General features: G+C 38.7%; 1 protein-coding gene across 1 annotated transcript in view; it reads left to right on the top strand.

Annotated features, from left to right (window-relative positions):
- LOC125226102 overlaps positions 1–26408 on the top strand; it is a 61809-nt gene that overhangs the window by 31249 nt on the left and 4152 nt on the right. The window contains exons 2-8 of the mRNA XM_048129961.1: positions 10530–10616; positions 20783–20924; positions 24116–24256; positions 24547–24715; positions 24978–25092; positions 25666–25797; positions 25975–26170. Coding sequence (XP_047985918.1) covers positions 10553–10616; positions 20783–20924; positions 24116–24256; positions 24547–24715; positions 24978–25092; positions 25666–25797; positions 25975–26170 — 959 coding nt within the window. The 5' untranslated portion in view covers positions 10530–10552. The remainder of the gene's footprint in view (positions 1–10529; positions 10617–20782; positions 20925–24115; positions 24257–24546; positions 24716–24977; positions 25093–25665; positions 25798–25974; positions 26171–26408) is intronic.

The raw sequence follows: 26408 nt of genomic DNA, 5'->3' as shown, positions 1-26408 counted from the left end.
TCAGTAACCGTTAGCACTAGAAAGCTGAAATGTGGTACCAATATGTAAATCAATCACGCCAACAAAGTGCAAAAATAAAAAATGGAAAAAAATCTTTTATTAGGGTCCCCCCCCCCCCCCCCCCTACATGTAAAGTGGGGGCTGATATTTTTTTTCATTCCAACCCCAACGTGTGATATATTTTTGGATAGGTATTAAAAAATGAATAAGGATTTGCTAAGATTGTTTTTTGATAATATTAATATTTTCGGAAATAATCGCTCCTAAATGAAAAAAAGTGCGTCCCGTCCGTCCGTCCGTTTAAAAAATATGAAAAAAATCACAAAAGTAGAACTTTATAAATACTTTCTAGGAAAATTGTTTTGAACTTGATTGGTTCAGTAGTTTTTGAGAAAAATACGGAAAACTACGGAACCCTACACTGAGTGTGGCCCGACACGCTCTTGGCCGGTTTTTTAATTTCTACCATTTGTTGTCTGACTGTGTGTTTGAACATTTATCTTCTTCATCATATACATAACTCTAAGCAGGCATTTTTTTGAGAGATGATTATTTAATTAGACAAGTTCCATGAACAATTCAGCAATTCTTAGAAATTTAATGATACTTGTGACATATTTTATCGCATAAACATATATATTTCAAACTATTTTGTGAATTCGCATTTTTTCTGTTAAAAATAAATATGCAAACACCTATAAAGTATCGTTGAAGATATAAGGATAGGCGGTTAGGTAACCGTAACCGACAGGTTGCGCTTTTTGCCGTTAATTAAGCATAAATAGGTACTAGGTCCGGTACTTTTGTATTATGAACACTACTTACAAAGTACTTAATAAGTTTCCTGAGGTATGGCGACATCCTCTTCTTATTACATTGGTATTGTAAATTTGTACAATCAAGATGCTTGTTGCGAATCGTTTGTATTTACATTAGGTACCTAATTTTGTAGCGAACACCAATTGCAAGTTGGACCAAAATGTTTATTTGGTTTGTTTTTCATTTTCTAACTAAAACGAGGGCATGTCACTTGTCCCGAACCTGCGCCGTTTCCTGCCAATTGTCGGCTTGAAGCTGACGCAGATGTGCTACCACACTGTCTCCGCAGCGGTATCTGGGCAGCTACCAGTTGGTCTTCCCAGATACCCTCTTATCAACCCCATCCTCTCCCATTCCCATTCTTAGTAGGTGGCCGAAACAGGAAAGTCCGTGAGATTTAGTTATGCATGATATTCGGTTACTCAATTTCCTCTATTTCAGCATTCCTCCTTAATCCTCCACGGGCCGTGATCTCTATTGACAGATCCAAGAATTTTGCGATATCTTTCTTTCCGTTTCCGTCAGTTCGTTTTTAGGGTTCCGTAGCCAAAATGGCAAAAACGGAACCCTTATAGTTTCGTCATGTCCGTCTGTCCGTCTGTCCGTCTGTCCGTCTGTCCGTCTGTCACAGCCGATTTACTCGGAAACTATAAGTACTACAGTGATGAAATTTGATGGGAATATGTGTTGTATGAACCGCTACAAAATTATGACACTAAATAGTAAAAAAAAGAATTGGGGTGGGGCCCCCCATACATGTAACTGAGGGATGAAAATTTTTTTTTCGATGTACATACCCGTGTGGGGTATCAATGGAAGGTCTTTTAAAATGATATAAAGTTTTCTAAAAAACATTTTTCTTAAAGTGAACGGTTTTTGAGATATCAGCTCTCAAAGTCGTAAAAAGTATGTCCCCCCCTCTATTTTTATAACTACGGGGTATAAAATTCTAAAAAAAATAGAGGTGATGCATGCTAATTAACTCTTTCAACGATTTTTGGTTTGATCAAAGTATCTCTTATAGTTTTTGAGATAGGTTGATTTAACTGTAATTTTGGCAGGTGTATAAATTGACATAATAAGTTTATTATATTTGCTGCTACGGAACCCTTTGTGCGCGAGCCCGACTCGCACTTGGCCGGTTTTTTAATCTTTCAGCCTATTGTAGTATTTTCGGAATGCACTTATTTTTATCGAATGGCAACATAATGGTTTTAAGTCGGATATCAAACGTAATTTTCCCGGAATGGTTGAAATGATCTTCATCGGACCGTGAAATAAGCCACGATCATCTCTGTCGGGTCATTCGCTTCGGCCTACATGTTGGTAAATTTGAAAACAACCTAAACATAAACAATTATTAACCTAAGAACTTTTTCACATTATCCGATCCGATATCCGATGGCCCGATAGTCATCATCATCATCTAGGTATAAAGCGCCATCCTTGACATCTGCCTGTGACATCCTTCCTACATCTGATATCGGATCTGATAATGTGAAAACTGTCTAAGCGTCACTGACGATAAGACTTTTCATTGTCTCTTCGAAATTACACTTCTTGAATTAGTTATATATCTATTTAGGAGCACAAAGATGAGTTCTGCCAAATGAACTTATTATAATTAAAAGGCTGAAAATTGATATTATATATTTTAATGGCTCGTGTACAATATTAAAAACCGTTTTATAGACTCACTATCGCCGTTAAATTGCATATCAAATCGTTAATTAACAGGTAATGTTATTTTGATGAATTTACATGAGGCCGACATGGGCATAATTCTGCCCGGGGCGTGGTCGACCTCGATCGTGCCATACGGCGTCTCTATTAATGCGCGAGCGCAGAGTTGAGTTCTTTCACGAACCAAGAGAGTAGGTATTATCAGCTGCAAAACTGCATGGAGAAATTATGAATGAATTCACTGATAAATTCGGCATGCACTTTTGCAGCTGATAGTACCTAATAGGTACGGCTTACGGGTCATGTGCGGCCCGCGAAAGGATTTTATCCGGCCCGCCGCTGTTCCTTCAAAATAGTGTGTGATATCCAGAGATCGGACGGATTTGCGACATTCTTAATAGTGACTTACGTCATTTTAATGACTTTTAGTATGAGATGACGCACAAAAATCCGATCTCTGGTGATATCTGATATGGCCAGCACTGTAGTAACGTAAAAATGCATTTTAGTGTAAATTTGCCCATCTCTCAAATTACTTCAAATTTTGGCCCCCAAAGAAAAAAGTTTGCCCACCACTGGCTTAAAGCCTAAATTTAATGGTCGAGCACTGTGCGGTTTAAGAGATATTTCCTGCCGAGGATGCTGTAGAATGGCTTTTCCGAGGGTAAACAGTATAGCCTATAACGTTTTATCGATATTGGTAGTTAGTAACAGTAACATATCTTAGTGTTAAATTCAATTCAATTGTTATTCGTTCCAAAAAAAAGCGTTTATTGAATGTAACTGTATGCCAGTCACTTCCACATATCATTCTACTGCACGCTACCGTTCCATTTTACAGTCATTTATCCTTTCCCCGACTTCATTCCGGCCTGCCCGAGTATTGGTCTCATTTACCAACTTTACAATGTTAAGAGCGCTATGACAAAAAAAGGCGATATATTGTAAAATGCACAATATTTATCGACAAAATTGTACACTTTACTCATACTAAAAGACAGTGAAAGTACTTGTTTCAGTTAGAACATCTTATTAACTGTCGGTTAAATAAAAAACATATGAAAAAAAAAGCTTTTTCAATTAGTAATGATTGTTTTTCTGATGCTCGTTTAGGAAAAACCGCGTGAAGCACAGAATTCGGAGCTCTTATTATGTACAATTTGATAAGATCACTCTCATAAATGAGGTAAATTTAAGTTCCAAATATCTTGTACTTAAGGCCCATTAAACAATATTTATCATTTAATCCTTTGAAATTGAGAAATTGAAAGTAAAACGAACTCAATTTTGTCTTGAAAATACATCGAAACAAGTGATCATTTCTCCGAAAATCTACATGTTATCGAAGTTATTTTAGTATATAAATAATCTGCACAATGTGCTTAAACTGCTGTTATCCATTTGTCGTTATAATATTTTATCATGATTTTTTGCCAATTTTTTGAAAACTAGCCTTCCTGTCGCTATTTTACCGGCGACGGACGCCTGCGATTTCAGTGCCGCGCCGGAGCTCGAGGAGGTAAGACGTATGTCGCTTTGGTCTCCGAGTTTTCATCGCAAACGTCGAGAATATTTATTGTTGTGTGGGTCGGACGCCTTGTTTCTACACGGGCTATCCTCGCATTGTGTGTGTGTAAACAGCGACCAACGAATTTGATCCTAGATCCGTAAATATTTGCTTTTGTAATACTTTGTTATGTTTAAATGTTAAAGTATTACAACGTTGTGATGATAAAAATGTGAAAATTACAATACGGTCAAGATGATAAGACACATCAAGATGGTACTCGGGATCTGATGATGGAGCCAGAAGGTGGTCACCAGTACCAGTGAACCATGTAAGTAAACGACTTCGTGTTTAGGCTCGTTGGGTTCGTCTCAACAAGACCTTTGACAAGAGGTGGTACTCAGGGTCTGATGATGGAGCCAGATGGTGGTCACCAGTACCAATGAACCATATAACTAAACCCAGAGATGGGGAAATCGTAATCGATTCCGGATTACACGATTACTTGATTTTACTTTGTAATCTGACACTACTGGGTGTCAGATTACTTGTAATGTAATCAAGTGAAACGGTAAATTACCATTACATGTAAAGGAATCACTAATCATCTATACAATCATGACTATTACCAATAATTCGGAATCATAGTCGATTCAAAATAACTGAAATTATTGACTTGATTACTTTCAGATTACGAATATGTAGTACCTCAGATTGCTGACTGTCACTTTGACACAAAAGTCGTCATGGGTGTCGTAAAATAGGTTTTAGGAGGTGCTGATTCCAAAATTAATGACTAATGTTCAATCTGACATTGCTGACTGTCACTCTGACACAAAAGTCGTCATGGGTGTCGTAAAATAGGTTTTAGGGGTGCTGATTCCAAAATGAATGACCAATTTGGAATCTGACATTGCTGACTGTCACTTTGACACAAAAGTCGTCATGGGTGTCGTAAAATAGGTTTTAGGGGTGCTGATTCCAACATTAATGACCAATGTGGAATCTGACATTGCTGACTGTCACTTTGACACAAAAGTCGTCATAGGTGTCGTAAAATAGGTTTTAGGAGGTGCTGATTCCAAAATTAATGACTAATGTTCAATCTGACATTGCTGACTGTCACTCTGACACAAAAGTCGTCATGGGTGTCGTAAAATAGGTTTTAGGGGTGCTGATTCCAAAATTAATGACCAATTTGGAATCTGACATTGCTGACTGTCACTTTGACACAAAAGTCGTCATGGGTGTCGTAAAATAGGTTTTAGGGGTGCTGATTCCAAAATTAATGACCAATGTGGAATCTGACATTGCTGACTGTCACTTTGACACAAAAGTCGTCATGGGTGTCGTAAAATAGGTTTTAGGGGGTGCTGATTCCAAAATTAATGACCAATGTTCAACCTGACATTGCTGACTGTCACTCTGACACAAAAGTCGTCATGGGTGTCGTAAAATAGGTTTTAGGGGTGCTGATTCCAAAATTAATGACCAATGTTCAATCTGACATTGCTGACTGTCACTCTGACACAAAAGTCGTCATGGGTGTCGTAAAATAGGTTTTAGGGGTGCTGATTCCAAAATTAATGACCAATGTTCAATCTGACATTGCTGACTGTCACTTTGACACAAAAGTCGTCATGGGTGTCGTAAAATAGGTTTTAGGGGTGCTGATTCCAAAATTAGTGACCAATTTGGAATCTGACATTGCTGACTGTCACTTTGACACAAAAGTCGTCATGGGTGTCGTCAAATAGGTATCCGGAGGTGTTTGAAAACTAATGACCAATTTGGAATCTGACACTGTTGACTGTCACTTTGACACAAAAGTGATCATGGGTGTCTTCAAATAGGTTTTCATGGGTACTGATCTCAATATTAATGATCAATTTGGAATCTGACATTGCTGACTGTCACTTTGACATAAAAGTCGTTATGGGTGTCGTCAAATAGGTTTCCTTTCCAGGGGTACTGTGCAATGTCAGGTTCCAAATCGGTCATTACTTTTTAAATCATTTCATTAATTTTGGAATCAGTGCCCCCTAAAAACTATTTGACTACACCCATGATTCCTTTTGTGTCAAAATTACAATTAGCACTGTGAGATTCCAAAATAGTCGTTAATTTTGGAATCAGCACCCCCGGAAACCTTTTTGAAGACACCCATGACGACTTTTGTGTCAAAGTGACAGTCAGCAATGTCAAGATTCCAAATCGGTCATTAATTTTCAAATCAGCACCTCCGGAAACCTATTTGACGACACCCATGACGACTTTTGTGTCAAAGTGACAGTCAGCAATGTTAGATTCCACATTAGTCATTATGTTTGGAATCAGCACCCCCTAAAACCTATTTTACGACACCCATGATGAATTTTGTGTCAAAGTGGCAGTCAGCAATGTTAGATTCCACATTGGTCATTAATTTTGGAATCAGCACCCCTAAAACCAATTTTACGACACCCATGACGACTTTTGTGTCAAAGTGACAGTCAGCAATGTCAGATTCCACATTGTTCATTAATTTTGGAATCAGCACCCCCGCAAACCTATTTGACGACACCCATGACGACTTTTGTGTCAAAGTGACAGTCAGCAATGTCAGATTCCACATTGGTCATTAATTTTGGAATCAGCACCCCTAAAACCTATTTTACGACACCCATGACGACTTTTGTGTCAAAGTGACAGTCAGCAATGTCAGATTCCACATTGTTCATTAATTTTGGAATCAGCACCCCCGCAAACCTATTTGACGACACCCATGACGACTTTTGTGTCAAAGTGACAGTCAGCAATGTCAGATTCCACATTGGCCATTAATTTTGGAATCAGCACCCCCTAAAACCTATTTTACGACACCCATGACGACTTTTGTGTCAAAGTGACAGTCAGCAATGTCAGATTCCAAATCGGTCATTAATTTTTAAATCAGCACACCCGAAAACCTATACTCGTGGTATATGCACTTGAAATGTGAAAGTGAAAATGCTAGAATGACATGTAAACCACGAAGTTGTATAGTCATATTGTTTATTGGTATTGGTGACCACCATCTGGCTCCATCATCAGACCCTGAGCACCACCTTGAAGTAATTAGAATTGTATTTGTCTTATTTTATCATCATATTAATATAATTATACTTTACTCTAATACTTATCATATAACAAAAGCAAATATTTGGGATGGGATCTACTTTTATAATTATTACTTTAATTTTTTAAATAAATTTTAACATAATTGATATTATTTCGCGCTATATTCTCGTATTTTCGTACAAAATAATGTTTATTAGAAACCAAAAGTTTATATCGAGATAGTAGATTGTGGTTGTTATCAAAATTCCATAGAAAGGATCAAGATTGTTTTGTCCATTATTGTAGTGCGAGCGAGTGATAAGACGTGCTAGAAAGGGTCGGCATATTGGGCTCGCGCGGCGGGTAAAATACCTAATTTCGCCCGACGCCGAAATGTTATAACGCTCTTAAGGCTTGCCTTCAAAACAGCCTATGGTTGTTCTTTTTCCATGGCACTTAGGCTCTTTCAATGACGTAATTCAAGCGTACCTTTCGCTAAAATTGCACGTTACCAGTAAACACGATCATTTGTGCGCGATACCGAAATGTTAGCAAAATATAAAACAAGCGATTGTAGTCTTTAAAACTTGACATATTTAGATGTATGGCGATTTGAGCACTAACTTTCTTAGACATCAGCATAATTATAACATTATTTATTAAAGTTCAAATTATAGGCCGTGCTGCACGTTTGCGTCCATGGCCCACAAATGGTCTCGACGGAAGATCAGCGCTGACCTTATGGTTAGCAATATGCTGAGGCGGGACCATTTCGTGGTAAACAATATTTATACTGTATTTTTTTTTTATAACCATTTGTTTGTATTTTTTTTATGTGTGTTTACCATGAATAAATGCTTTGTATTGTATTGTATTGTATTGTATTGTAGGTATCAGTTCTTGTTCTTATCTAAGTTCATGTCCTAAATAAAAACAATGCCATGCCCAATCCGGAAAAAAAATGTTTCCTTGATATAGTTACGTTTATTTAGTTATCATTTTGATCATTTTTCACCAGCAGTGCACTTATAAACTATGATGGGCCTCTCTCAAGGATTGATGACTTGCTTATCATCAAGCGATTCATCTGTTCGTTTATCACCTACACCATAAAGAAGCTATTACTAGTTACTAGTAGTAGTAAAGCCATAATAACTACGATAATACTGGCCATACGACCCATAATTAAAATATTACATTAATGGTTTTCCTTACAACCATTACAACGTACTAAGTGGATAAGCAATAAACGCCTGTTTTGTGGCCGTTTGCATTCAGTGGACACCTAGCTACGAAACGGAATCCGTGTCGCAAACCTATTATTATGCCATACATCACTCGAAAACACAGACGCCAATACTCGGAGTTGAGACGAGCGTTTGGTTCATTCGTACCAGTTTAAACGCTGTTCCAAATTATATGTGAAGGGGTCACAAGCGAAACCCTACTTATTTGAGTCGAGGATATAGCAAGAGATAAGTTACCTAAATAAATACCCAATCTGAGGTCGGGAGTCTCGAAGGTTACCTACTGATTATGGCTCCTTCTTCACCGAATAAATGACAGGATATCGTTCAGTGTTCATTGTTAGTAGTCCAACGAATCCCGATATTGAAACTTTACGAAAATTCGAGGAGAAATGCGAGCTGCAGAGAACAGATTTTCGCCATTTCCCAAACTGAACGACTTACTCAGAAATAAGTAATTAGGTAACATCAGCGGCTGGTCAATACAAGCCGTTTCCCACCGGCTTGCCTAAAATTGATTTACTTGAAGCGATGTTGGCTCGCGCCTGATGAGTAATGAAAATAACAGCTATGCTGCTCCAAAACAATGGTTGTATGCATCTTGTAATTTATACCTTCTTAATTTGACAGCCAGCTAAGCAATCAGGAACCAGGAAATTGATACTAATGATATAATAAATAGGAAGTTCTAGTCCTTATGTAACGAGGCATGCCTCAAGTTATGAATAGTTACTCGAATTAACATATCTTAAATCTAAATATGACTGACGACTTTATACAACAGCTGCAGTTAGGTAACCTCAGTAGGTAATCTCTTAACTATTAACAGACTTCAAATGGCAGGTTCGCCGATTTCTCGAGTACAGTTGGAACTGTTTTTTTTTTCTTCTAATATGATAATAATTTACTTAAGTATAACATACTCAAGGCCTAAGGCTCGGCTAGCTGAGGCGAAGACGTGGCCTACGATGGAACTCGCCCGCCCAGAAGTTGCCTTGCTGCACCCTTGATTTTTAAGTTATTGGGTTATATGAGCTGGATAATATGCGCGCTGGTGGCCTAGTGGTAAGAGCGTGCGACTTTCGATTTCGAACCCCGGCTCAAATAACTTAGCTTTCAAACAAAAAACTACATCTAAATCGGTTCATCCGTGCTACGGTGCCACAGACAGACACACACACAGACAGACAGACAGACACGTCAAACTTAGAACACCTCGTCGTTTTTGCGTCGGGAGTTAAAAAGAAGAAGCAAAGCGCTTCGTGGTGCGGCTTGGTGAAATATCTAGAGGTAAAGTGATGGTGGAAACCGGCCCTGCGTTTAAAAGCCTAATGGTAGAATGGGGACGATGGAAAAAGCTCGTGTAGTTCTACTTCTTGAACACCTCGGTATACACGTAAACTCCGAACGATTTCATGTTTTGCGCGAGTTTTCTTACGCCTGAAATATGCGGTTAGATTATCTCACCGCAAAATCTTGAATTAGCAATTACCACGTTTTTTATGAAGGACCATTGTGATCGATGATCGTTAGGATGATGTGCTTGCGTGCACCGGTTTCCGGAGATGCTAATTCTTGCATTTAATTAATTAATAATTGTTTGCGCGACGAGTCGGTATCCCTCTTGAGTTTTTGCCATGTTTTTGTAGTTTTAGAATAGGTTTCTCGACTATATAGGGGTTTCTCGATAGCACAAACGTCATGGTCATTGATTGTAAACTTAGATTCAGGGGTCCTACCTAACTCATTGTTGTCTGTCCTTATCCTTAATATTATGTCTATGAGATCTTTACCCATAAACCTAAAAACAGATAAAGGCGTACACCCATCTTGAAGGTCGGCAACGCACCTCCGACCTTCTGGTGTTTCAGGTGTCCACGGCCGGCAGTGACCACTTCCGATTACCATCAGGCGACCTGTCTACTCGTTTGCTCCTATCGCATAAAAAAATCATCATCACACGAAAACTATATATAATAACTACTAATCTAATCTAGTTTTCCCATACAAACTTTGGACCCCCATTTCACCCCCTTAGAAGGTGAATTTTGAAAAATCCGTTCTTAGTGCTCCTCTACACCTTATATAAGGGACCTACGTGCCTGGAATCTCCAGGACCAGAGGTTTCGGCTGTGTGTTGATGTGTTAGTCTGTCAGTCAGTTTCCTCTTTGTATATTTATAAAATTGTCGACAGGTCGTGAATGCCGGACCGTATGGATGGCTGCACTCGTGTGGCGGCTGCTCGCGCCCCTCGCCGCTGCCTCGCTCGTCACAGCTAAATGTAAGTTTTTCTTTATACCACGTCGGTGGCAAACAAACATACCATCCACCTGATAGTGAGAGTAAAACCGTACCAAAATCATTTTTTTATTAAGTTTAACCTCTGTATACTCGGAATGCTCACGGGCATGATAGACGTAATTGCTAGTTTACAGTACACATTTCCGATTATGAATCACTGCAATACGATATAGACTAAACAACTTAATTAGATCAAGGATTAATTTTAATGAATTATTCAGTCTTTGTTTCAATAAGACATAATTATAGTAGCTTGAGTTCCATGATCATCTCGCCGCTTCCGTTGGTTATAATTATAACTACGTAAGTACACTAAAGTTATAAACTGAAATAGATACTTACCATACACTAAAGAAAAAGCGATCAAGCGAAGCCGGGATCGTGTTCCAGCTCGCTTTGACGTGTCGGACCGGGACTCGAGGTGGATTTAGTTAGTTATAGTTATTTAGGTTATTTTCCGAGTGGAATTATTTGTGAAAGGATTTTAATTTATTTAGTTGATAGAATCCTGAATTATGAAGTAAAATTGTTAGTAATTAAGGATTTATTGTATTAACGTTTTAATTAATTGAATAAATGTAAATTCTTTGTTGTTTTACTAAGTAGGTTAGTTCATCAAATTACTTTACCCTTATTGGATAAACGTTCCGCTGGTATTAAAGTTACAAAACACGTGCCGAGCTATGAGGGGAAAAGTTCGTTTGTCCCTTTCTATCAGACCAATACGTCGGAAAGGGGCAAACGAACTTTATCGGCTTTAGTGAACGTTTATGAATAAGGGGGTTAAAATTTAACGTCAAACACAATTAACTATTTTATTACAATAAAGTGCAGAGCGCTTTAATTACAGAGCAGTTACAGAGCGCTTTAATAAGTATGGAAGGTCTGAAAAATGTATGGAAATCTTGGAGCATTTTTTTCTCCTATCAGGATCGAAAGACCTCGCCATTCTGAGTATGAATCGCGTAAAAAATACCTATGTTACAAAAAGTGGGGTGGATAACTTTGAAAAAAATGGCCCATAAGATACCTACCTACTTACTTTATTATTTATTTTTGTTCAGACACACATTTTATTTTGTGTTTTGTCTTGCTTATGGTCTCGAGCCCGAATCTCATTAACAATTTGTTACGGCTGTAACATGGTTTTGACATGACCTTAAAGATCAATCACAAACAATGCTCATCTGAATCGGATTCTAGTCATTCTAGACACTGAATGGCGAATTTTACTATTATCTAGACGTCAATAATTATAAGGGTTCGTTCGAATGAGTCGAAACAAGAAAAAGACTCGACAATGAAGAACTTATATGATCAAAGACTACTGACGAAAGTGATAAATGATGAGCGGGTGACGAAAACAGAATAGAACGAAATTAAGAGCGTGACATAAAACGAACAGGACGATTCAATAAGCCGATACCAGAATAGGAAGTGAGAAAATGTAAAACATAACAACACGTTACTGTTGTTGTTTGATGGCAGATATACCTAAGAAATAGACTGTTTTCTTCAAATATGGCGTGCAGGCGGCCAAGCATGGTAGCGTGATATAGCCTATCACGTGACGATAAGCCATATCAGACTAGTGTGCTAGGCCCGCAGATAACAGCAGAACTGCGTTATTGTTGCAGTGTCACCGTCGTTTTTCCACCACAATATCCGTCAATTTCCTTGTACTTTTTCCGAAAGCGCACTGACGCAATGCTCTTACAATACCTCTTTAACAGCAATTCGAGACGAAACGTCTTTAGGCCGACAATGGGATGTCATCACTAGTTGCGCAATAAGAGGCTTAGCCGAACAATGCTTTTCCAGTTAGGGCTCCGGGCCCGGATTGGAGTCGTCACGGTGTGTCGTAATTGGTCGACGAAACAGGATGGTTTACAATAGTGCACTTTCATGCTCATCTTGAGTTCTTTCAAACGCAATTAGGTTTATAAATCAACATCAACAAGTTTTTACTCGTACCAACAACAATCCACATCTATTTAACCATTTAGAAACTAACCTCTACGTTTCGAGGAAGACGTTCTCCCCCCGTGGTCTCCGATAAAACCAGTGTTTTCCAGCAGATATAATAGGCCTAAAGGTATTGCATGCGACATGCGACTTGATGATACTAATTATAAGTATAGGTACACATACGCGTTACTAGTGCACATTGTTATTAACTTGAAATAATCTGCTTCGACGGAAACCGAAACGTGTGTCCAGTCACCGGGATAAATATGTAACGATTTCTATACCTTATCACTTTAACGTCTTGTTTGAAATGTCACACGAAATTGTCAAACGATTAAAAGCAACAAGGGATTAAAAGAATCATCACTTATTTATGCCGGTGACTGTCCAATTTTCAAGCCATATTCGTTTATAGACCGACGCACAGTCAACGGGGCAGCTGAAACTTTTGTATAAATCGTTAAAAGTTCACTTGATTCTGCGAGACCCCCATACCTAATTAATTAGTAATTAACTTACACAAAAAACCGTTATCCATACATAGTCAAAACCATTTTAAGACACAATTCAGAATCGCATATCAATCCAATCATTTTATTACCATAAGAAATCTGAGCGGTTCTGGGAACGGCCGTTCATAATCCATTGAACCATGGTCTGAGTTTCCCACCCTACCTGGAGCGGCCTGCTTTCGCAGCGAGCCTACTGAGCCACATACTGCCCTTTAGGCCACAAGGCCGCGCAAAAACTACTGCACATTCAGGTTACTGGCTCTGTCTCGAGGTATAAAATTCTACATCTGTACACTATTAATTGTTGTGTAAATAAAGCTAATTCTCTCGGTGAATTGACGAATCAATATTTGCAGAGTGGGACCAACATAACTCTGCATGGATTTGGTAACAATGAAGCTCGGAAATGTATTTTCCCCTCACTAGCTCGGAAACACGTGTTTTGTCCTTTAATACCAGCGGGTAAAAACGCATTTTATCCACTAGTGGGTAAAGTAAATTGACCTTGAATAAAGTCAAATTAACTGCTTTAAAATTGATAAAAGTAGGTGAATCTAGTAATAAAGATGATTTACCACCTGTGGAACTACTGGAAGCAGTGATAAACGCATTTTTTGCGTTGTAGTTTCCTCGCTATATAGTGAGGGGAAAAGTTTTGTGTTACACACGGGTGCAAATGTATTTTACTTCTCGTGTGGTAAAAACTCGCAAGTTCAGGATTCTATTCTTGAACCACTCGCTTCGCTCGTGGTTCAACTATAGAATCTTTTCACTTGCTCGTTTTTCAATTCCACACTCGGCGTTAAAATACAACTTTGCCCCCTTGTATAACAAATAACTATTCTATGAAAATTCGGTGCAGTTCGCTTTGACGGACTCTAATGCGGGCGCTTGGGCTGTTTGTCACAAATAGTTGTATTGCATTTCTTTCCTTTAACATACAAATTGTTACAGAGTCGACCAACTGAAAATAGGCGGCTATCTATTGCCTATAGGTTTATTTAGATACAGTCATCGAATGGCTGTTACTATACAGTATATACAATAAGAAAAATGCTATCACACGACAAAAACATATTTTGATACATACTTAGATTGCCAATAGCATAGGTACTTACTCCGGGAGCCCGATTCTGAGAAAACAATTTGATAATATTTAGAACTGGTTGTGGTATTACCTTGATAAGACTCGAAGTGATACAAATCTAAGTGCGTTTTCACATTATCCGATCCGATATCGGATGTCGGACCGATATCCCATACATTTAAGCCGCCATCTTTGATTTTTGCCTTTGAAATCCTTCCGACTTCCGATAGTTCCGATATCGGATCGAATAATGTGAAAACGCACTAACGAGTACATTGATCAGATCTGTTTGAAATGATCTCATCAACTACCAAAACCTTTTAGTGCGCAATATTGTCTATTGATTTCTTCTTTAGAAATGGTACAGTCGCCGTCGAAGGGGACAAATTGCGACCGATGTATGTTCCGATATTTGTGAGCACTTTCCCCGCTCCGATATATCAGATAGCGACTGTACAAGGAGCTTCGCAATGCACATATTTTGAGCTTTTGTTGTCAGACAGTCAGTTTTAATCATTATATTATGTACATATTTGCTTCTAGCATTTGCTCACGCCACAGAGAACCTCCTATAGAGTGGCAGTCTTGTATATTTGGTTCGCGATACGAGTCACCAGTGTTTGGGGTGCGAGGAGCGGGCGGGGAATGTGTTAAGTGATTGGCCGTTTCAAGGACGGCGGGCAGTCGCGCCAGATGAAAAGGGACAGAATTATATGCCGGCTCTGAATAAATGACTTATTTGTGGAATGTAATGCCGTCTGTTTTTAAATTTGAGCTTCTTGTTACCTTTCCACACCATTTCACACTACAGGTGGACATCTTTAAGGCATCAAAATACCCTTTTCCAATTTTTTTGTGCGAAAAACACGCGCTGCTTTCGGGTCTGTTACTTGGTCGATACTGATCGGGCACGGCGAGCGCCCGCGCTTATATCAGTGCAAATACTAGGAAGGCTGGCCACCGCGAGTCGTCTTGTAATAGATGTCTATAGGGGTTGGTCTGTGGCTCACGCCGATAGTGAATTGATATACGGTATAGTATGGCAAGCGCCACTATAGAAAGGCGGCATAAAAGAAAAACCGGCCAAGAGCGTGTCGGGCCACGCTCAGTGTAGGGTTCCGTAGTTTTCCGTATTTTACTCAAAAACTACTGAACCTATCAAGTTCAAAACAATTTTCCTAGAAAGTTTTTATAAAGTTCTACTTTTGTGATTTTTTTCATATTTTTTAAACTTATGGTTCAAAAGTTAGAGGGGGGGGACGCACTTTATTTTCCTTTAAGAGCGATTATTTCCGAAAATATTAATATTATCAAAACGCGATCTTAGTAAACCCTTAAAATTCATTTTTAAATACCTATCCAACAATATATCACACGTTGGGGTTGGAATGAAATAAAAAAAATATCAGCCCCCACTTTACATGTAAGGGGCGGTACCCTAATAAAATATTTTTTTCCATTTTTTATTTTTGCACTTTGTTGGCGTGATTGATATACATATTGGTACCAAATTTCAGCTTTCTAGTGCTTACGGTTACTGAGATTATCCGCGGACGGACGGACGGACGGACAGACAGACATGGCGAAACTATAAGGGTTCCTAGTTGACTACGGAACCCTAAAAACCGAAATAGTCTGTTACATAATAAGGTACTGGCGCCTAAGATAACCCGGTTATTAAGCTTTCCCACTTTTAAAAATAGGTAGCTAGTGAATTTCTTAGAGCCACTTGCACCAACGAAAATGGAGGGTTAACCCACCAAGATAAGTTGGCAACGATTTTGACAGCCTCGCCGGTGCAAAAGTTATTTCTCAGTACCTACAAATAGTGCTTTTTGTAGTGCACTAGTGTGCAAAAATCATTTTCGCACTTGTATCGTAATGTACCTACCTAACATGAAAACGTCAAACATTTACTTAATTAAGCCTAGCAGAGGCAGGGCTATCAAAATCGTTGCCAATGCCAACACATCTTGGCCCGACTCTATAGTTTTGAGAGAAATAAGAAACATATTGGATTTTTAAAAAGGGGTTGAAAGAAATCCAAATTGTGACATTACAGTGACAGGTTGCCAGCCTCTCGCCTACGCCACACTTCAATTTAACCCATATCCCACAGTCGACTTCTACTACACCTATACGGGAAGAAAGGGGGTGGTGAAATTCTTAACCCGTCACCACACGGAATACACCTTCACAATACACCTTCTCAGTAATATTACATTATTATTTTCGCCGCGAAATGTAGAGTAAAACTATTAAAAAATAACAAAAATTAAACATATTACAGCAAATTATTTATAATATCAGATGAAAATTCTCCGATGAAAAATACTTCATTAATGGTGTACGAGTAGTAATGGTAGTAAATACCAACACCCAGTAGAAATAAGTTACACGACGACAATATCTCGTGTATGTGTTGATTATATTTCCTTTAATGCCTAAATGAAATGAGATAGACTACCTGTCCTTATGTCATTAATACAATTAACAAAACGTGTCATCTATCTCGCGGCGTCGCGGCCATTGTGTATTATGATTATCCCTTTCAAACTTATCAGCTTCAGTTATGTAATCAATTCAATGATTTGACGCCAATTCTCTTGCCAAAATACACATGTAGGTATTCGCTTTAATCACACAAACGGTGCTTAACATAGATATTTTCAAATTCATCAAAACGAGATCTAAGTCTGATCCTATTACAAAGAGTTCCATGTATTGGGTAAATACGAAAAACGTTGCAATCTCGTGTATGATTATTTTCCAAATTCTATCCATCCGGTTTTTGGGTAAGAGCATCCCGATTTTATTTAGAAGCCAATAGTTTGGACCAAAAAGTGGTCTGTTTGGATCTTCCAAACTTTCTAGAAATTCCTTGATCATTGTGAACTGGTTTTCAGAAAGGTTTTAGGAAAAGTGACATAGAAAAATACTCACAGTGTAATTTATACATTCACACCCCGCTCATCTAGTCTTTTATTGACGTGGATCAAGCAACGTGTGCTTTCAACAATTGACAATCCCATTTTCATGTTTTATTAAACCAATAAATACTTATCTGTGTTCCCCTCACTGGCTCGGAAACACGTGTTTTGTCCTTTAATACCAGCGGGTAAAAACGCATTTTATCCACTAGTGGGTAAAGTAATTTGACCATGAATAAAGTCAAACTAACTGCTTTAAAATTGATAAAAGTAGGTGAATCTAGTATCTAGTAATAAAGATGATTTACCACCTGTGGAACTACTGGAAGCAGTGATAAACGCATTTTTTGCGTTCTAGTTTCCTCACTATAGTGAGGGGAAAAGTTTTGTGTTACACTCGGGTGCAAATGTATTTTTTCTCGTGTGTTAAAAAACTCGCAACTCTCGCAAGTTCAGGATTCTATTCTTCAACTATAGAATCCTTTCACTTGCTCGTTTTTCAATTCCACACTCGGCATTAAAATACAACTTTGCCCCCTTGTATAACAAATAAATATTCTTTTTGTCGATTATATAGCTTAGTAGACATTATATTACAGTTCCGGAATTGAAACACATAATCTCGAAAATTCCGGAATTGACAAAGATATATTTTTGGACGAAAACGTGTAATATCAGCTTGATTATTTTACAAAACTACCACCGCGTCTTTAAAAGATAGGTAAATTCATTAAGTTAGAAACTGCTCGGATTCAGGTAGTGTCTATTTTATGACCAAAAGGTTGCATCCAGGGCTATTTAGAGCGAGATAGTGTAGTTTTAACCCGCTAATATTAAACCATTATCACTTTCTGGTTTTGCTCTCAATTGTTTTAGCTAATAACTGAAATATATAATCAGTTTAAAGTAAATATTTGTTGTAGAAAGTTGTGTTTTGTGATAATTTAAAATTACTAGCCGGGAGTTGAGTGTTATGCTCAAATACTGAAGGACAATTAAATATAAATAAATAACATTAGGTAAGTATATTCTTATTTTATTAGCGTTATTTATGCTCAATTTAGTAGATCGAACTTAAATTTCAGTATAATAATCTAAATTAATCGGTATTAAAGCGGCATAAACCCGAAGTTTTACTTCTTTTCTCATAGCACTGAATATTTTAGAGAGGCCTATGCTCAGCAGTGGGCGATAAAAGGCTGATATGATGATTTTAGGCATAAAGTCTTAAGTTCAGACGCAAATCGTAGTATTTGGTATTACATTCATTCACAAGCATAACGTCGTAGTTACTTTACTTAATACACTTTTCACAACGACGTGTGCATATTTTACTAAACTCTATCTAAGTGCCACTTACCGCAAAATCAAAAGATTTGAGAAGCAAATGTATGGAAAATGATGAATATGAAAAGAATGATTTATTTTTTTACAAAAAATTAAGGTGTACATACAGGTACCTAGGAATAATAATAATAATAATAAATATTATGGGAAAGACATACAAATAAATATTATAGGACATTCTTACACAAATTGACTGAGTCCCACGGTAAGCTCAAGAAGGCTTGTGTTGTGGGTACTCAGACAACGATATATATAATATATAAATAATTATCACACAAATAAATGCCCTTACCGGGATTCGAACCCGGGACCGCGGCGTAGCATGCAGGGTCACTACCGACTGCGCCAGACCGGTCGTAAATAAATAAATAAATAGGAATAAATCATAAAATCTGTCTTTTTGGGCTAGCTTGGATATCTTTTGTCAATACTCGAGTCTGATAAAGGTAATTCAATATTTCTTTTATTACAGTTATGTGAACAAGACGTTATGCCATTCTTGTAAATTATTACTTTTATATTATTTCGATGGTCAATGGATAAAAAAATACCTTTAACGTTGACCACTATAAAAAAACTGGCACTAAAACCTCGTTTGTATCGTTAACTGTAGTAGTTCTAGCAAGACCGATTTTGACACAAAATGGGCTTTCCTGTAAAATTACTAAAATGAAAATTTCAGTGTTATATGCCTTTCAGGTATGGAGTTATTGTCTTAAACGTCGATTTATAGTAAATTTCAATTTAAAATTGTATTATTTCATCAAAAACCCACCAGAAAACCAAACCAAAAAAAATTGTTCAATTCCGGAACTAGTTCCGGAATTCCGGAATTGAAGTCCAATCTCGAAAACCAGTTCCGGAATTGAAAATCGTCCGATATTGCAAGCCCTAGTAGACATTGAATTAATATCACAAAAGATTTGTAACGATGACCAGCTAATCAAATTAATTACCTACAGTTGAATGAAGAATATGAAGATCAAAGATAAGTGAATGATGAATATGAATGACTATACAGTAATATTGAACTATAGTATAATTTGTTGGTTGATAACAACAATACGATTATACCTGTTTCTAAAGTATATTTGGTTGTTACCATAGGATAAGTAGTGACAAAACTTGTTTCCCAGACTTAAATAATATAATACATGAACTCACCTTTCTTAGCAATTTTACTAAGAATTCATCCTGGTATTTTTTCAGTAATTATCATCATATTAATTTATTCAATAACAATATTTCTTCTTGGGTTTTCGTGGCATTCTAAAACAAACAAAACACATGCCCATAAAAAAAACTACGAAATTTGTTTTCACCGGAAATAAAAGTACACCTACCTTAAACATATATTTACGTACCTTAAACATTTTACACTGAATTATGTGTACCTCTGTGGACCTTTAAAATCGGTGTACACGCAATAAATAATTATCACATAAAGATCATCTTCCTAAGCTCGCGCACATTAGTTTACTTAATTTGCCGATAGATGTCGCTGTACGTTGAACGCTCATTTCCTACATCGCGTTTTTTGTGATATGATATAATGGGGTCGGATCAGGCCTACCGTAGCGAGTGACGTAGGCCGCCTACGTCACTCCCTGGCGGTCGCGCGTTAAGTACCTACCCGCTATCTGTTGGCTCGAGGTAACAAGTGGCTGAGGGGCGCCACGCACCCGCCTGTGTAGTCGCATGGCACGTACCTACTATTCTTCGGAGTTTTAGGTACGTAGTAACTTATTAGTAATTAGTGAAATAAAGCGTAGGTATTTGTCGTTTTGTGGACAAGTGAAAGATCTGTTGTTAGTAACTTATTAATACTATAATATAATTATTATAAATGGGAAAGTGTGTGTTTGTCCGTCTTTTATGGCAAACCGTTGAAGGGATGAAGAGTGACATAGGCTACTTTGCCTCTTTCTAACACCCCGCTTCCTTAAAATGGGGGGCGAAAATTTGTATGGTGCATTCCGCAATTTTCTAATTAACACGAGCGAAGCCGCGGGCAAAAGCTAGTGTAGCATAAAGTGGGTAAGACTAGGGTATATTTAGGTATATCAATGTAATTAGTTAATAATATTATAATATTCATTCATCCATAGTTTAGTCATGTTACAGTTTCCTTTTCCTTCTTTTTATTTAAGACACTGCACCTACTTAATCTTTCTGGACTGGTAGAGAATGCTCTGTGGCATTAAGTCCGCCATTTGTACTTTATTTTTTTGTGCAATAAAGATTAAAGAAATAAATAAAATTTTGAAATTGGATATTAAAATAAGGTAATATTTATTTGTAGATGCGGAATTGGAGTCATGGCGCGGTGCCGGGCGTCTCGCCACCCCGACCGAGGAGTCGCTGGACGAACGCCACGATGCGGAAATGCTTGCCGCCGTCCGCGCCTCGATGAAGATATGGGAACAGAAGAGAGCTAGAACAAGGTGAGAGTTTACCCAATCAGTCGAGAGAATGTCGCTCATTTAGTTGTTCCGCGCTGACCGACCGAGAGCGACCGAGGAGGCACAAGACGAACGTCTGACGACGCAGATCTCTTGCCGATTGAACCGATCAACGAACGAAACGGCACAAGCCACCTCGATGGAGATATGGGAACAGAAGAGAGCTAGAACATGGTGAGAGTTTACCCAATCGGTCGAGAGATGTCGCTGTTCCGCGCTGACTCCGACCGAGGAGGCACAAAACGAACGTCACGATGCAGATTCTTGCCGCCGTTCGCGCCTCGATGGAGATATGGGAACAGAAGAGAGCTAGAACAAACTCTCACCGAGTTTACCCAATCAGTCGAGAGATGTCGCTGTTCCGCGCTGACTCCGACCGAGGAGGCACAAGCCGCACAAGATGAACGTCATTACGCAGATTCTTGCCGCCGTCCGCGCCTCGATGAAAATACGGCAGCAGAAGAGAGCCAGAACACGGTAAGAGTTTATCCAATCAGTCGAGAATCAGAAGAAGGTGAGTTTTCTAAATCGTCACTAGATGTCGCTGTTCTGTGTCGTGTCGGACGAGTTCTACATGTCACGCAAGCATTTCAAACCAAGAGCGCAATAGAGCAAGAGTCGCAGTCGGGCCAAATTATATTTGTATGGCGTCTATATGAACAAAATGAAGTTACTATCATCATCATCAATACCATCACATAAATACAATGTTATAGTGACCCTCCTTCCAACCATTACTTATAGTCAATTCTTAAAACGATCGATATCTATCGAAATAAGTATTTCTTACTAGCAATACTATTACCTAGTCAAATCACTTAAGTGATCAATAATCAAACGAATGAGGTTAATAATTAAAACGACCATCAATAAACAGTCCCAGATATAAAAAAGACAATTAAAGCCGAATAAGCATTACTTTCACCGTTCCGCCACAGCACTTTCTATCGCGCAAATTCATTAATTCACCACGATATGCGCCTGCGACTGCAAGTAGCCTTACCTTGACTTTACACTAGAGAGTAAGCAAATAGTTTATCTGCATGCAAATGATGACGATTCACAAAAACTACGTTTTCTTTTCCCGGCTTCAAACTATCTCCATACCGAATTTCATTTAAATCGGTTCAACGGTTTAAGCGTAAAGGGTTAGCCTACTTTCTATTGTGGTCTCAAGCCCTTAAATTGGTAAAAAACAAAAGTGGATGGGCGTGAGGTCAAGCGTTCAACAACGCTGATCATCCTCTTAAAAAATATGGTCAAAGGTTACGGATGCCTCCTATGTCCCTTTGCTATTTTAAGGGCTAGTCTAGTAAGTCTATCTTGCGGACGAATTGCTGTCGCGACGTGTCTGTGGTAAGACCAGAAAGTGAATTAGTCTCAAGCGAATAGGTACATACAGCTGTACGAGAATATCAATGGTAAGTGTACAATTAAATCGACAATCCTCTCGTCACGGAAATTGTGTTTGCTCACATGACTTGCGCAACTTATGTTTGACAATAAAGACAATACAACAATAACGAGGTAGTTCTCTGATAGTTTTCGTTTTTTCTAACACCTAATTAACGATCTGTGAGAAACGAGGTGAGTTTGCGCCGTGACTACCCACTAGGTAGGTAAATAGGTATTATAACTTTTTTCTGTAGGTATATTATCACTTCCACTACTGGTACCTGCAATGGAATAATTGTTCTGTTATACTCGTGTTAGCTAACTTTTTTTTCGCACTAGGTACATTACCTTACCTACCTTATTAACTTTTAAACGAGCAATTCTTGTATATTTATTTATTTATTTATTTATTTATATATTTATTTACACTGACGATCTCGGAAACCGCTCTAACGATTTCGCTGAAATTTGTTATGTGGGGGTTTTTGGGGTGAAAAATCGGTCTAACTTATCCTTAGGTCCCGGAAAACGCGAATTTTCGAGTTTTTTCGCGCGCCATCTCGTGTGCAGTAGTTGTACTGTTGAGACAGAATTCTTTCGGTCGATGTAAGTACTATTTATTGCAAACACTAGATGGCGACACAGGTCAAAGCTAAAACTAATAGAAAAATACACTATTTGAGTTTTTGTGGCGAAATGCGCGCCATCTCGTGTGGAGTAGTTGTGTTGTTAAGGCTGAGAATTCTTTCGCTCGATGTAGGTACTATTCATTTTTGAACTAGATGGCGACACATGTCAAGGATACGAAACAGAACCGAGCGAAGCTTGGTCGCCCAGATATTGTACTGTAAAACGTGAACGATAGGTACTCATGCGAAAAGGGAATTCGTAACTCATATCGATTTAAAACATTCCCCTCGGTCGTGTTTTAATTTATCGCCACTCTCAGGTTTTGCGTTTTGTTACGAGTAATACTTAATTACTTACCAATTTAAACATCACTAACTTGAAATACCCAATAGAAGCCTCAAGGACAATCTAGAATCTAGGTAGCTAATAAGCTGTCTGTCTAGATTCTAGATAGACAGCTCATTATTTAGCCTATGTATAGCATGTCGTGAATGATTTTCCGAATTACTTACCATAAATTTAAAAGTCAAGTCAGTTGTCTGCTAACCTATACCTGTCAAATTAAAAATAAAATAACAAACATTTGTGATACCTCCTTATTGTTTACAGTAAGTTTTTGACCTTCTACTCGATCAAAGCAAATGAATATTCAAATAACGTGCATGTACTAGGTATTGTACTCACAAAGACATGACAACCATGACAGTTACAAAAACAACATAAAACTTTAAAGATAAGTTACCTAAACAAACACGTCGGATGACGCAAGTTGAAAGATCTTTATTTTGTGCCTGGACACCTTTTCCCAATAAATTATAGTTACAGTTAATTTAGGTTACTGTTTCTTCCTCTTAGAAATTACATAGTGTGTAAAATGAAAATACAGAACACGATCCTTCTTAAAAATATTTGGGCTGCACATAATTAACCAAAAACTTTATTAATTTTTTACTTCACAAAAAAATATACATATGATTTAATCACCCCGTTAGTCATCAATGTCATCATCCGTGAAATAATCTTTTGGGATGAATGTAAAAATTACGAAGATTTGCTTTTGATTTGCTTTTGCTTTTCTGTTGAGTGTAAGGAAATTTGAAAATATCACACTTATTAAAATATGCTTATATTAAAACATTTCTTTACAGGAGCAAAAGGTCGCAAGGCAGCGTGTGCTACGGCGAGTTTGGCTGCTTCGAGGACTCGGGTCCATTCGCCTACCTCGAGACGCTGCCCAGCCCGCCGCATGAAGTCGGCACGCACTTCCTACTCTACTCCACCGTCAGCAGGTAAATTAAATAAATTTAAACATCAATCATCGTTGCCGCTCTTCATGGCTTAGAGATCCTTGAGTGACGATCTGGCACCGGAAGGCACTCGTAGAAGATAAATGTAGACCGAAATCGTGGTCACAGACAATGCAAGACTAAAGAATCATTCAGATCATTATGGGCTGTCTTTACCCATTCCAGTGACGGCAGCGGCAAACGTCTTAAAGCTAGGTAGACCGTAGGTAGTTGAATTTGTTTAGTACCTATTCAAAGATTTTTTAAATTAAATATTATAAATGTGTTTACAGAGGCGATCAACCACTGCTGGCGGTGTCAGCTAGCAACATGTCAGCAGCTTGGGGCTGGGCGGCGCGCGCCTTCGATGCTGCTCGGCCCACGCGTATCATCGTACATGGTTTCGGCTCAAATTGTGATAACGTGTGGGTGTACGAGATGCGGTCTGCACTTATGGCTGTGGTGAGTGTCTCGGTGTATCGGGTGGCACGGTGGCGTCAGCAGCTTGGGGCTGGGTGTCTGGGGACAGTGTCAGGAGCATATTGGCAGATTGGGGTCAGCCACAACACAAATATCAGAAGGCATCGTGCACGGCTTGGGAAAAGACTGGAAAAACGTTGGTGACAATATCAGATTAGGTAGTCCTTTTCAATGTGCAATATATCCTGGAGTTCCTGGACTGAAATCCTCACATGTTTCTAATTTTTTTTTTGTACTATTACAGGAAGAATGCAACGTCGTCTGCGTAGACTGGGAAGGCGGAGCCACGATGCCAAACTACCTCCGCGCCGCCGCCAACACCAGGCTCGTGGGCAAGCAGCTAGCCATGCTGCTCCAAGGTAAGACTCGAAAAATCAATTACTAAACCTACAAGACTAAGGAACCGGTTGCACCAAACCGTCTGTCACCGTTAAAGCATTCGTTAAATTTTATTGTATGCGAAGTTCCATAGACCTCTGCTGCGTGACGATGATGTGTCTGTCAAATGTCGTTGATGCAACTGGCCCTACGAAGGTACATAAACAATGATACTAAAAATGTTACTGTCATTCGCCAATTGACCGTGACGGCTCTCTGTTTACCAAAGAGGATCGAGTATTATAGAGAGTTACTGTCAAAGTAAAATGTGTAATCACATTGCATAGACTGCCATCTCTTGACACAGGCTTAAAACTTTTGAAACTCAGTTTTGACAATTTGGCCCATATTCTTAGCTTGATATGTTTTAAAATGTCAAATATTAATATTAGCGCCATCTAGCTGAGCGTACCCCAAAGGTGTAATGCCATCTAGGACAACGTACCTTTTTCTGTATGGTACTGAGGTACGTTTTTTTCTTAGACTTTATGCTGTCTATACGGATATATGTCTTTGCTGTTTACTAACTTATTTGTTTATTTCTCTATATGCAGGGTTCGCCAAGCACATTGACCTGCGGTTTGAAGATGTGCACTTGATTGGCTTCAGCCTGGGCGCCCACGTGGCCGGTTTCGCGGGATCAGAATTGCGGAATATCAGTCGATTACAGGTAAACACAACTAGCGGCAGGTTCAATGCTCTAGAAATGTCCCAACTCTTCCGCGATCAGCTGATCATAAAGATACTACAGTTTAAAGAAATTAATCAGCTCATTCCCTTTTCTTACCGCGTAGGTATTTTGCAGTTATTTTACCTACTTAATCATGAAATCAATTTTCTAATCCTCTGCTATATAAACCCAGGTCTAGATCCGGCCGGCCCGCTCTTCGAGTTCCAAGACCCGCGAGCGAGGCTGGACCGTGGCGACGCTGCCTTTGTGGACGTCATCCACTCTAACGGGGAGACCCTGATCCTGGGCGGGCTTGGAGCAGCGCAGCCGCTCGGCCACGTGGACTTCTACCCTAACGGAGGACGGGTGCAGCATGGCTGTTCCAACTTGTAAGACCATAAAAGCCTTAGCTCCAATTTGTAAAATCATAAGTTTCCTATTAGAGACAGAGAATATGATTCAAACAACTCCACCAGTTTCATTGTTATGAGACGCTCCTTCGTAAAGTCCTGCACTTCAATCGAGAGACCCAACAACTTCAACGAATAGGCATGTACATACGCGCATGTTGCGAGGTACTATTATGATAATTTAACTTTAACTTTGACATGTAAAATTGTTAATTTT

Source organism: Leguminivora glycinivorella, chromosome 5 (genome assembly GCF_023078275.1).
Source record: "Leguminivora glycinivorella isolate SPB_JAAS2020 chromosome 5, LegGlyc_1.1, whole genome shotgun sequence".
Classification (NCBI taxonomy): domain Eukaryota; kingdom Metazoa; phylum Arthropoda; class Insecta; order Lepidoptera; family Tortricidae; genus Leguminivora; species Leguminivora glycinivorella.
This window is presented reverse-complemented; position numbering and strand designations above follow the sequence as displayed.